Source organism: Rattus norvegicus, chromosome 13 (assembly GCF_021556685.1).
Source record: "Rattus norvegicus strain SHRSP/BbbUtx chromosome 13, alternate assembly SHRSP_T2T, whole genome shotgun sequence".
Classification (NCBI taxonomy): Eukaryota; Metazoa; Chordata; class Mammalia; order Rodentia; family Muridae; genus Rattus; species Rattus norvegicus.
This window is the reverse complement of record NC_141546.1, coordinates 43,728,476-43,741,376: the sequence shown is the minus strand read 5'-3', so window position 1 is coordinate 43,741,376 and position 12,901 is coordinate 43,728,476. Positions and strand designations below refer to the sequence as shown.

General features: G+C 40.1%; 1 protein-coding gene across 1 annotated transcript in view; it reads right to left on the bottom strand.

Annotated features, from left to right (window-relative positions):
* Positions 1-12,901, bottom strand: part of Thsd7b (thrombospondin type 1 domain containing 7B) — a 902,908-nt gene that overhangs the window by 487,975 nt on the left and 402,032 nt on the right. The window contains 1 exon segment of the mRNA NM_001191669.2: positions 3,860-4,057. Within this exon segment, the coding sequence (NP_001178598.1) occupies positions 3,860-4,057 (198 nt within the window).

The following is a 12,901-nucleotide window of genomic DNA, read 5'->3' as shown; positions in this document are numbered from 1 at the left end:
TGTTTTTCTGTGAATGTGTGTGGTTTTGTGTATTGGTTGTATGTGTGTATGTGTCTTTATGAGTATATATGTACAAGTATGTATGTATGTCTTTGTGTATTTGTGAGTATCTGTGTGCATGTGTGTGTACTGTATGTGTATGTATGTGAGAGTTTTGTATAAGTGTGTGTGTGTGTGTGTGTGTGTGTGTGTGTATGTGTGTGTGTGTGGTTTTCTTGGAGTGCAAGCAAGACAGCTCTGGAGTTAAAGCCTTGTAGTGTGAAGACTATAGTTTGGATCTCCTGAACCCAAATAAATGCCTAAAGCATGGTAGCCAGCTTGGGCCTCCAGAGCTCAGAAGATGGAGAAAAGACACTCCTGTCTAGCTGATAGACAGACTCACTTCATCATTAAACTCTGACTTCACCTGAGAGATTCAGCCTCAGTGAATATGGTCAAAAGCAACTGAGGAAAGTTTACATTGTCAGCATTGGGTTTCCACATACATGAACACATGAATACCCACAAACATGTGAACACATACACAAACATATGCATAGCATAGAAACACACATGATTGGGGAGAATCCCTCAGCTTCTATGTCTGAATGGAACACAAATATTTCAAGAGATTGTGAGAATTCTTTCTGTATATTTTCTATCCAGAGTCCTGACAGGTACTTACAAACAAACCTAAGGAAGACAAAGGAAGCTGCCCTTGGGAATTCTAGTCAGCTTCAAGTCTGACTAGATCTAATATGAGCTTCGGAGTTTCTCATATCAAGTAGCAGACAATTTCTTCTGGCTGCATCCATTTATCTTGAAATAAATTCTGAAACAAAAAGTCTGCAGAGCAATTGATAAACTCAGTGTGATAACTATCAACTGTCATAAGCAAAGAAACTCAGGAAACTGTTCCAAACATCTCCTTCTCAACCATTAAATGAATGACAGCAGCTTTGTCAAGGAGGTGGTTATGGGAAGACCCTGATAGGAAACTTCTCTGCCTTTCTTTCACAGCCAATCACAGATGCACATAGCTGCTGAGCCCCAGGAGGTACAGCCAGATCTTGTCTGCAATTTCTCCCTGAGTAAGAGCTTGTTTCAGCTATCAGGAGGTCAGCATGATGTTTTTATCACCATGAAGGTGGCTGCTGCCTCACAAGAGATCAAGTTCATCCTGGTATTTAAAAACCCTCAGACTGCATAGAGCTAAGGGTAGCAATTATAAATTCCAAATTTCCCAGAGCTTGGAAACTGCTGTGTCATGGGAAACAGGAAACCCTACAGCAGTTAAAGAGGGCAGATCATACACTATGGAGAAAACCTCTAAGGCTGTGAACCTAGGTTGTCACGACAACTTTCTCAAGCTTGCTATGAGATGATCAAAGCACAATGATCAGTTGCTATGGGACTCCACCCAACGAGCTTTCCATTTTCTAGATTAGAGCATGGAAAGAAGGCATAGATGTGCTCACTCTAATCTTTAGTACTGTCTGCACTATATATAATACTCTTGGTTACCCCACTTCCACAGACCAAACATGACAGCAAACATATATTGTAAGCTTGTTTTGAAAAGTGCGGGCTCTAAAGAGGCATCTCCATTACATATTGCACTGATCACTTTCATATACCTACTTTAATTCTCAGAATGCTAACACTCAAAGGTAGTTTATCTTCCCTCCTCTGGAGACCTAAAGAATATTCTTCCATAAATTAAATCATTGGACCATCCAATAGGTAGATGGTAGGGGTTTAAATTCCAAGCAGGGTGGAGGTAAAGTTGAGGACAGGGCCTGCCACTTCAGACTTCAGACACCACACTCAACACAGAGTACTTCTAGGATCAGATCAGTAGGGTGATTTCAACACCAAGCAATTCCTCCTCATCACCTGGGTATCCTACCATTCACGTCCACTGCCATGAACTATTTCCTTGGAGATGGCATTAAGTCTAACCCCTCACACTCGAATAAAAAACCCCACCCGGGTTATAAATTAGACTTTCTACAAACCTTTTCTCAGACTCCAGAATTTTCCTGGATAGCTGAAGAATGCTAGAAAAAGAAACTAGTAACTTACGTTTACAGCTCTACTATAAAGAACAAGATATAAAGATAAATAGCTCGAGGGAAGAGATGAGCTGGCAAAATCAGGCACTTTAACAGTGGCATGCATATAGACAGAGGAGATACATAGGAGAAGAAGCCATTCCGTTGGGCTCAGAGCATCTAGGTATACCACTCTACCTGCATCTCTATGTATCTATGTGGAAGGAAGTTTTTATCTTTGCACTCCATAGTCCAAAGACCCCTGTGGAGATTTTACTAGAAGGGATGATTAATAATGAGCCCAATCTTTCTCCACGTCCTTGTGGTTGAGGACTATGAATGAAAGTTTCAAACTTCTAGTAATCTATCCGAGGTTACACAGAGAAACCAAGCCAGAGTCATTTTCCTAGAATAAAGACGTTTCTAACACATGTGAAAACAGCAAGGAAGTTATGAGCTTCATGTCCTAAGTTAGATTCAGAGATCAAGTAAGGCAGTGAAGAACCTAGACTCCCCAGGAAATGACAAGGAGGCCAGAATGAATATGCCAAGAACCAGGGAGAAGGAGAAATCATACTTTTTCTAATATAAATCATAATCCAAGGAAACACCACAGACGGGATCTTATGTGCCTTCACTAATAAGGCACACCTTGCCCCATGCAAACATTACATGCTTGTTTTCGAAGCAGAGACTATTAGTTCCAACTATTTATTGCAGCTATTGCAATCTGTTGCTGCCTTCTATTTAATTAAGCAACCATCTGCTTTCTTCAGGGGAACAATACATCATTTAATAAGAAAATGCACACTTGCCTACTTAAGTTCGCTATTTTAGAGAAAGAAAAAGAGGATAAGGAAGTGAAGGAGAAAGGCGGGAGAGAGGAGAGGAAGGAAGAAATTAAAGGGAGGAAGAGTTTGCTACATGTCAGCCCTGTGAGGATGTTAATATCCATCCTGAAGCTGCTTTGTAATTTCCTCCCATTCTGTGGATTACTTCGCTCCGTAAGTCAAAACATTTCATCTCACACACAGAGAGCATTGTGAACAGAGACTTGCACGGCAGAGCTGATTAGGAGACGTGCTCCTCATCCCTCTGAGAGATGGAGTTCTTTTTAATCTGCAGGATAAAGATTTTTTAAATGTCACTTTTCTCACTGCCATATGACTTACATATTTTTAAACCACACTTCATTTCCAACAAGCATTGTACCAAAAGCTTGGTGATCAAGGACAGACATCATTGTTAATAATTGTGTAAATCCCGACAGCTTATACTTAAAAATAGCTTGTTGAAAATGTTAGCATTATATCCAGAACGGATTCTGGCCTCATGTTATATAAACGAAAAGGTTTTACTTAATCTTTTCTTCCTCTCCTCTTTTCTTTTTTAAACCCTGGCATCTTCAACAGGTAGCATTTTGTTAACATTTAATAAAAGCATGCTATAAAAATGATCTTAGCAGAAGAAAATAAAGCTTGTCCTGTATTCATAGCTGGGACAATTTTGTTTGCCGTTTGTCTTGCTGAATTAAAGCATTTTTTTCCCAAAGAATGTAGTGGCTTCAGAATGCTGTGTTTAAGCATAATCAAACAGTGTGTTTAGTGATGGTTTGTGGCTCTCACATGAAGTGACCACATAACCACGCTACAGTAATCTGTCACCGAATTCACCATAAATGCCCCAATGTAGGAAAGCGGGAGCTTCTCTTCCTCCAGCAAAATCCCAACAAAACTAAACAAAACAAAACAGAAAAAAAACCTTTAAAGATTAACACTGCCCCTTGTTCAGTGTAATTTAACCTTCAGTACGTCACCATCTCCCACCTCGCTCATTCTGACAGACAGCCTTGAGGATACGATGTCCCAGGCCACATTTTCCGTGATCAGGGATGCAGATCCCTTCTGAGGCAAGCCACCGATAGCACATTGGATCCTCACAAGGTACAGACTCTGCCAGATGAGGGCAGTGCCCCACGGGCCCTGTAGACTCCATGAGCACATGGCGCTGTCTCATTCTAAAGCCTGAAAGGACAAAGAGAGAAAGAGTTTCAGTATTTCCCACTGATCCTGCAAAGGCTGCCGGGCAGCAGATGAAACTTGCACGTGAACACTTGTAGCTCTCAAACATATATTACCTTGGCATAATTTATTTATAAGATGGAGGGATACAGAATGGAAAGGAAAAGAGAAAATGTGGGGAGAGTGGGAGTGTAAAAGTGTCTTTCAAGAGAACTTGGGCAGAGCCTGAGGGAGCGAGATGAAATGATGAACAGGGTGCATCCATTGCTGTCTATAATCCGGGAGTATCAGTGAGGGTCTGCAGCAGCGTCTACTCATAGATATGCCCAGGTCTCCTGTTTGCATTGAGCATCCTTGTCACTTTACATTGCACAGAAGGCTTACATATTTGTCTATGTCTAGTGTCTGACCATACACAGCTTCCTGCTTTAAAAGTTCCCTGTACAGCTGCTCTGAGCTTTGCACATTAGCCTGTCTATACAGACAGTGATTCTAGAATCCCACTCTCTCTATAACTCCCACAGCCAGAGCCAGTAATTCAGACATGGATAGGTCTTGGAATGTTACGGAATCATTAACAATCCTTTAACAGGCATAAGTGAGGGGGAATGATCAAGTGTAAGTTTGGAAAACGTACTAAGACTGTAGGAAAATGAAGGGTATCTGCGTGCCTAAAAGGTTTCTTATTATTCAGCTTTCTTGGGCTGTTGCCATGAGAGAACATGGATACCCTCTTAATACATATTTCTCTTTTGACTAGATGCCAGAAATAGAAGCTATATTTTGCTTTGAGTGTACATCTTTGTTTTTATATAATTTAAAATGACATAGAAAAATAGTAACAACAACATGACTTTGAAAAATAAAGAATGAATGAATGAGAAGCAGCTGAGATCCATTAGTGACATGGACTTGCATCCTCAGTCTTCCTGATATGTTACATTTACAGGCTCTGATCTCACCCACATTATCTTCTATTGTTAGACTCAAATTCTGTCAACCAATCTGGGTCCTTAAGTTTATTCTTCAAACTTGTTGTCTTATATTCCCTTTCTGAACTCAGACTTGCTCCAGAGGTGGGGATGGTGTCAAATTAATATCTTACTCTCCTGTCTCAGATTTCTAAGTGGTAGGATATGGGCATGTGTCACCATGCCTGCTTTTTACAGTACTGGACATTGAATCCAGGGTGTTCTCAGTGCTAGGCAAATACTTTACTAAGCTACATCTCTAGCCAAAATCCCTTTAATTTAACCTCTTCCCTGCCCAAGGCTCATGTGTTTGATCTCCTAGTCATGAGCTGGTAGTGTTGTTTTGGGAGATGGTAAAACTGGGCAGTAGAACCTTGTTGGAGGAAGTGTATCACTGAAAGATGCCCTTGAAGCTTGATAGCTTGTCCACTTCCTGTTCATTTTCTGATCCCTAACTACATGCAATGTGACTGGCCTGGCCCGTTTGTCACCATTCCTTTCCCACTGCTATGGGTTTCATCTCTTGAGCTGTAACACCAAGAAAACCTTTCTTTTCCTTAATTTTTGTGAGGTTATTTGGTGACAGCCAGACAGAAAGTAACGAATAAACTATTTAGACATCATTTAAACAATAATGACTATTTCCATGATACAAAAATTGCTAAGTTTAGGACCAATTAAAAAAATAACAACAATGGATATCATTGATCTGCTATCTCTCTTTAAGGCCATGGAATTAAATACTCAAAATATAACCTTACAGAATGCTTAGCTACCATCCTTGGGAATCTCAAGGAGAGTTACAAGGGGGCATTTGAGGCACTCAACCACACAGCATAAATCAAGGACTTCCAAGCTCTTGCCACCACAGGACTTGAATGACCTCTACTCTTACATGTAACAACCCGCACCCTGATTATTCACTGGCATTTGTTTGCATTTCTTTAGCTCTCTTCTTTGAACAAGAAATAGCATGATTTACACTTTGACAACTAGTTCGGAACCCAGGATGGAAACTTAGCATTCTCTATGGAAGGATTTGGGTGTCCTATTTCTGGAGCTTAAGCTAGTGAGGGTCACATGCAGTTTCTCTCTATAAATCATGTTGCATCCAGCTTGCCATAAATCTATAGAGTGCATCTCCTCAGTCAATAAATTCTTTTAGACTTTTTTGTGTGCATGTGTTGCCCTTGTCCGAACTGTGAGTAGGATCAAATCACGCCACAAGCTCAGCATAAAATAAGCACCTTGGTTTCTTGTTAGATTTAACTTACTCGCACACTGGCAACCAGGCCTGCAGCAAACTACAGCAGGGGTTTCCCAGGTGTTCTATTCCAAAAGATATACAACAACCAAGTTCACTGTGACCAGGGTAGCCAATGTCTCACAATTCTTGAATTCTATGTGAGCCAAATATTATTATTCAGGAAATACTAATGATCATGTGATATTGATGTTCTATACTGGAAGGAAGACAACAAGCAAATTTCTAATTTTACTCAATTAATATAACTCAAGAGGAGAAAGGGTATACACAGCAATTAACTATAACAGATATAGACAGCTCGCTTACATTAGTCTGACGCCATTTAGACATATTGTAAGGTTCTCTACTCATTTTAGATATCTGAAAACAAAGGACACTCAGCAATATATTACTCCATTAAGAGTGTGGGTAAGACGTTTATCAGCGTTCTAACTTCATAGACTTGACTCCTGCCTGCACCATTATTTTTACCATCATAACGTAAACTTTAAAGAAAGGCATCGTGAATCAGTCCCTTCAGCTAAAATTAGAACGACTAGACAGTAGGATTTGGGGCTCTGTGTAGGGGACAGTCATAACCAGAGATTTACTATGCACCTTTGATGTAACCCAATATCTCAGGGTTTCCTTATGTGTGTTCTTTTATTTCCTTATTTTGGCTACAAGCTGTGAGCCCAAGATATATGGTTAAGTATGTGACTCTACTATAGGCAACTGGAAAAGACAGAAGAGTGGGTTGGAGAGAGCAACAGAGGAGAAGACGGCAGAAGAAGAGCTAACATATCTTAGGTGAAGACAAAGAGGAATTAAAGGAGACTCATTGGGCATATCAATGTCTGAAGACTGGATTTCTGCTATTGGGCACATCAAAGTCTGAAGACTGGATTTCTGCTATGATGTAGAAGAGCAGTGTCCATGTGAGCCTCCATGGAGCTATTTATAAAAAACATAGCATTACCTCCATGATAACTCATGGGAATAGGCTGGAAGACATATCCAGCAGATTGCACACAGATGGCAGAAGCTTACTGCATGCTAAGCATAGCATTTTCTGGGTTGTCTTTGGCAGGCCTGGATGATGGATAAAGATATTGAGCCAAAGAACATGGTCAGTTTGAAGTACATGTGTGTTTGTGCACATATTTGTGTGTAGGCCCATGTACTAGCTTGGTTGTCATTCTTTAGATGTATCTTGTTTATTGAGACAGTGTATCTCATTGGCCCAGGATTCTCCATGGTTAAACTGGCTGGCCAGCAAGCCTTGGAAATTAGTCTGTCTCTGGAAGCCCAGCACTGGGATTACAACTGTACAACGTTAGATCTGATTTATTTTATGTAGTTTCTGGGAATTGAATTCAGGTCACCATACTTGTATGATAAGCACTGTACTGAATCAGCCATCCTCCCTTTCCCCTAGACTAAATCTTTAATTCTAGTTCTTTAGTTATTAACCGAGAGAGAGAGAGAGAGAGAGAGAGAGAGAGAGAGAGAGAGAAACAGAAACAGAGACAGAGAGAGACAGAGAGACAGAGAGACAGAGACAGATACAGAGAGAAACACAGAGACAGAGAGGGAGATAGAGACAGAGACAGAGAGACAGGAGAGGTAGTGCAATTTATAGCATCATGACTATTTTCCAGGCTATCCATACTGCAGAAAATAAGAAGCATTGGTAGGATGGATAAAATAATCATGAAAACCTTCAATATTTTGCATCAAAGAAAGTGTGGTCTATTGTCTGTATCAACACAGACACACAAAAATGGAAGAGAAAAAATGATCTGGGTAACACTGATATTATGTTTAATAAAACCAAGTGATTTTTATACAATTTGAGTGAATGGAGAATTAGAGCCAACCCCGCAAGCAACAATGAGAAAGGGGAAATGGTTGCACTGTAAAATTAGGTTTTAGGCATATCAGTGATTTCTGACCCCTGTTTGCTGTCTGTATTAATTTTTCAAAACATAAAATAAATCTTTTAAAGAATAATCCTAGCTTCTCCAATTAAAATTATCTTTGCCTGTAGGAACTTCTGAGCATGTTCTGTGCTGTGGTTTGGGGACATACTGTATTAGAGCAGGGTGAAATCCTTGAAGTCTTACAAGGTGGTAGGTAGCTATTAGGATGTCACATGTAAAGGTCTCTATCAGATTCCTCTTCAGAAGTTTGCCTTCATAGAACGTATGTGCAAGGAACAATGTTGTCAGGTAAATCTGTGGATCAAGAGGGGATTTTTTAAAATAGCATCACACCTATGTGTGGGGGCTCATCCATCAGCAGTTTCTTCAGGCCAATTGTCTTTTGTATTTCTCTAATTGTATGGCTGTGGGAGAACCTCAGAGATAAAACAATAAACGATACTACCTGATCCAATTTAAATTCTGCTGGAAGGTGTCCCAGCCTTATTTGACAAGCACCAACCTGCCAAGTGCTGCTCCCCTTGTCTGTCTGTCACTGACGTGAGAGAGGTGCAGAGCATGTGAACACTGACTGATTTTTCTAATGCACTCTGAGTTGCTGTCAGCCGAGTCTTAGATGACGCCTGATTGAGGGGTGTCTGACAGGGAACAAGAGCCATATAGAGATAATTTCTATAACAATTTATCCTATCAGCTAATAAAACATTTCCTAGCATCTGATTCCCTTATTTCTTTATTTTTTTTAAATGTGAATAAAGAGAATAGAATAAAATAAGGAAAAGCCTGGTGATCAGAAGGACATGTGTGTTGGGCAAAGGCCTTCTTCACTTTTCCAAGTCTGTTTCCTTCTTGGGTGCTTGATTTTCCCTCAAGTCATCTATTTTTTTCCCACTGTAACATATACACATTATATACACATATGTGTAACTATTCAAGAGTGTGCCTATGTGAATATGGACCTGTGTATCTATAAATGAGGGTATTAAGTAGCCAGGAATTTGTTCATATTTTGGATTTCTGCTAATGAGTTGATTGGATTTCTTGAGGAAGGAATCAGATGCAAATCTACACAACCCATTGCCTTCCCATGGTTTTTCAACAGTATATGAACTGTGTGTCCAGGCACTGTGGAACCTAAGTCAAATTTATTTGGTGCCAATCAGTGACTGGTACAGTCCCTACAGAAACATGGGACAGAAATAGAGAAAAGAGAGAACACAAACTATCCTCACCAGTTGGTAGAAATAACTAGATGATTGCTCCCATCCCCAGCACATACTCAAGTCTGCCTGTAGGCACAGAATCATTTCCCCAGAGGGAGAACTCCATTCCCTATTTTCCCAAGAGGAATTAGAGGCAGGTGGTCCTGCCAAGTTTCAGCAAGACCTCCAGGACTGATTTCTCTCTGCTACTGGGAATTATTTTAAAATAGCAGACTCCTAGACCTGAATAACAATCACAAAAGCTGCCCATTATTCCTGACTGTGGTGACTTAGCACTGCACAAAGATGCCATCTTCCGGGTGTACACTGAAGTCACCTGGTTTGGGGCTGAGCTCTACAAAAACAAAAGTATTAACAGTGACTCTACCATGTCCCCAAGGGCTGCAGGACTCCTTTACCTTCAGGTCATAACACCTATTACCCCCACTCAATCATTCAGAACTTAAGATCAAGTAAGTCTTTGAAAGAAACTGTATCTTAGGGCAAAATGCATGCTCTACCTGGCACTTCAGTGCACAGCTGGAAGATGGTTTCCGTTCTCAAGGTTGGATTTGAACCTTGGTCCAAATGTCTTTAGGCTTTTGAAGAAAATGAACTGATGGATCTTTGTGTTTGAAAATATACTATACTGGAGAGAAGGGAACACTGGAGTCACCCACATCTTAGCTATTGCTGTTGGGTTTGTGTATATATATATATATATATATATATATATATATATATATATATATATATTATATGTGTATAAATATGTGCCTGTTTATGCAGATAAACACATGTGAATGTTTATGTGGAGATCAGGGAACAGGCTCTGCTTTTGTTCCTTAGATGCTGTCTAAATTGGCTTTTGAGACAAAGTCTCTCACTGTTCTGGAGCTTACCAAGTAGAATGTACAGGTTGGCCAGTAAGTTCCAGGCCTATGTCTTCCTTTACTTTTCACCACTAGGGATTCTATGTGGGTACCATTATGCATTGCATTTTTTTTTGCATGTGAGTTCTTGGGAATCAAACGATGTCCCTCAAGCTTGTAAAAGAAGGACATTAGCAACTGAGCTGTCCCCATGACCAAGATTATTTATTATATCACAATAGGATCTTAGACAAATCAATCTACTGCTCCATTCTCCCAGTTTGGCATCCTATGACCATTTGTATGCCTTTAGCAACAACAATGGTAATGCAGAGATGAGTGGAGAGTCTATCTTCTGAGGCTATCATAGCAGAGTTCAAGAACACAGGGATTTTATAAAGACAAAGGTATATTGCCTCAGACTTCTCTAGATGAGCAACATTAAGTCAAGGAACAACCCACATTCCTTTTGCACACTCCTGGGAAGGATGGGTTCCATGCTTCCCCAGCTTCTGCTACTTTTTGATATTCTTTGGTGTGTGCAAGTGTGGTTTCCAGTGTTTCAATCCTTCCCCATGTGATTTTCATCTGGGTTCTTCTATGGCCCTGCATCCACACAGAATACTCTGCTTTCTGAGCAGGCATCTATGTTCAAAGTTCTGCTGTTCATAAGAACATCAATCATTCCAATAGGGCTATGCTTCCTTAGTATTACCCTACATTAATTCGGTTCCATTGGCAATGACTATTTTGCAAAATGCCATCATAATTACTTTTTGCACATATAGAGCATTATAACTTGAGCACCTCAGGGGACAAAATTCAACATGCATGAAAGATATATAACTCAGAATTATGTTCAGTGAGGAGAGAGTTATACACATACGTATGTTGAGAGAGTACACAAAGAGAAATAATTAGATGCTTTCCCCATATATTTCAGGGGTGTGTTTGAGTTTTGGAGGAGGGAGACTGTGTGTATATGTTTATTTGTGTGTGTGCTTATGTGTGTGTGTGTGTGTGTGTGTGTGTGTATTTGTGTGTGTGTGTGTGTGTGTGTATAAATTTTGGCTCAAGAGAAAATAAATGCAACACAGAAATAGAAAAAGTCATATGCTCCAAATTGCCATAAAGAAGCCAATAGATCAAAACAAAAAACCTGGCAATATCAATCGAGTAAGGATTTCCAAATTGTAGGCTCAGACTAACTTTTCCCTTCTCAAAATGTCCTTAAGGAAGCCACCATTCCTCTTCCCTCTCTTCCTCTTCTTTGTGCTAAGCCAGTGAAGATTGAGAGCATCCAATACTCTGAATTCTGGAAACCATAAGCTTAGGGCCTAACCACTCAAGCACCATTGCCTGATCAGAGTGTTTAGAATCGAGCATGGCATGGAGTTCCTCTCCAGAACTCTTCCTGGAACAACTAGAAGAGGCATTCTCTACTGCATTATTTATTGTCTTAAATGGAATTTCTTGCTGAGCTTTGATCTATGAAGATGGCTTATCAAGCTCAACCTACTACAGAGAATGATGGAATGAGAAGACTGCTACATGGTGAGCTGAAAAATAGAAAAATTGGAACAGGAGAGTTTAGAGCCCCTGATAGTGTTCAGTGTCATCCCAGGGGCCATTCTGTTTCAGTTGTATGAATTAATAAGTCTCTTCTTTGGTTTGAAATCAGTATGAACTGGGCTCATGTGACCTACATCCATAGGTGTCCTATGCAAGATGAGGTGCACCTGGTATGTTGAGTGCATCTACATCTTTGAAAGCAAAGAAGAATGACACATCATGCAATGAGATTTTCTGTACATGGAAGTCCCTCCCTAGAGTAGTTTCAATCTTGGTAAAGCTTCAAGTGTTTTAGCTTTTGAGGGGGTTACCTTAAAAGCTGGCATGGCACAGATGAAATACATGAGGACTAATTTTAGGTTATAAGAGCCTGCAAGTCATCCTAAGGGATCTCATGCATAGCTATAAGGGAATGATGGGTTCTAATTATGTATGTAGTACAAATGGGCTATTAATGGCATAGTGGATAAAGAGGCTCTGTCCATGGTAGTTGAACCTTGAGGCCTAGCTAGAAGAGCAGGAAGTAGAAAGTAGAACAGGAAGTATGGTGGATCTCTACTCCTCAAATATGTGTTCCCAGTTCCTCGTCTGTTCTAGATGTTCCTCTCACCTCAAAAGTTCTACAGAACTCGGGAACAGAACTCCCAGCTTGAAAAAAAGTATTTGAACACATGAATATGTAAGGATATTCATGCCATACAGGAGCTCAGTTCATTTCTACAAATTGATGAAAAAAATTAAATTTAGTGTTCTCTTGTCCCAGATTCAATTCTGTTCTTCCTCTTTACATTAAGAAGCAGAACAAAATTGAATCGCTGTAACTAGGGATGGATATGGACATGTGTGTTCCCAGAGCAAGCCAGGGATGACAGTCATGTAAAATTCTAGTAGATATGCATTGTCTTGCACAGACAGGGGCCACAAGGATCATTGCACTCAACAGTTGGGCATGTGGTATTTCTCTGCATGTAAAGTAGGATTATAGCTGAGCAAACGCAACCTACCATCTGGAAAGCCATCGGATCTTATTTCTCTTCATAT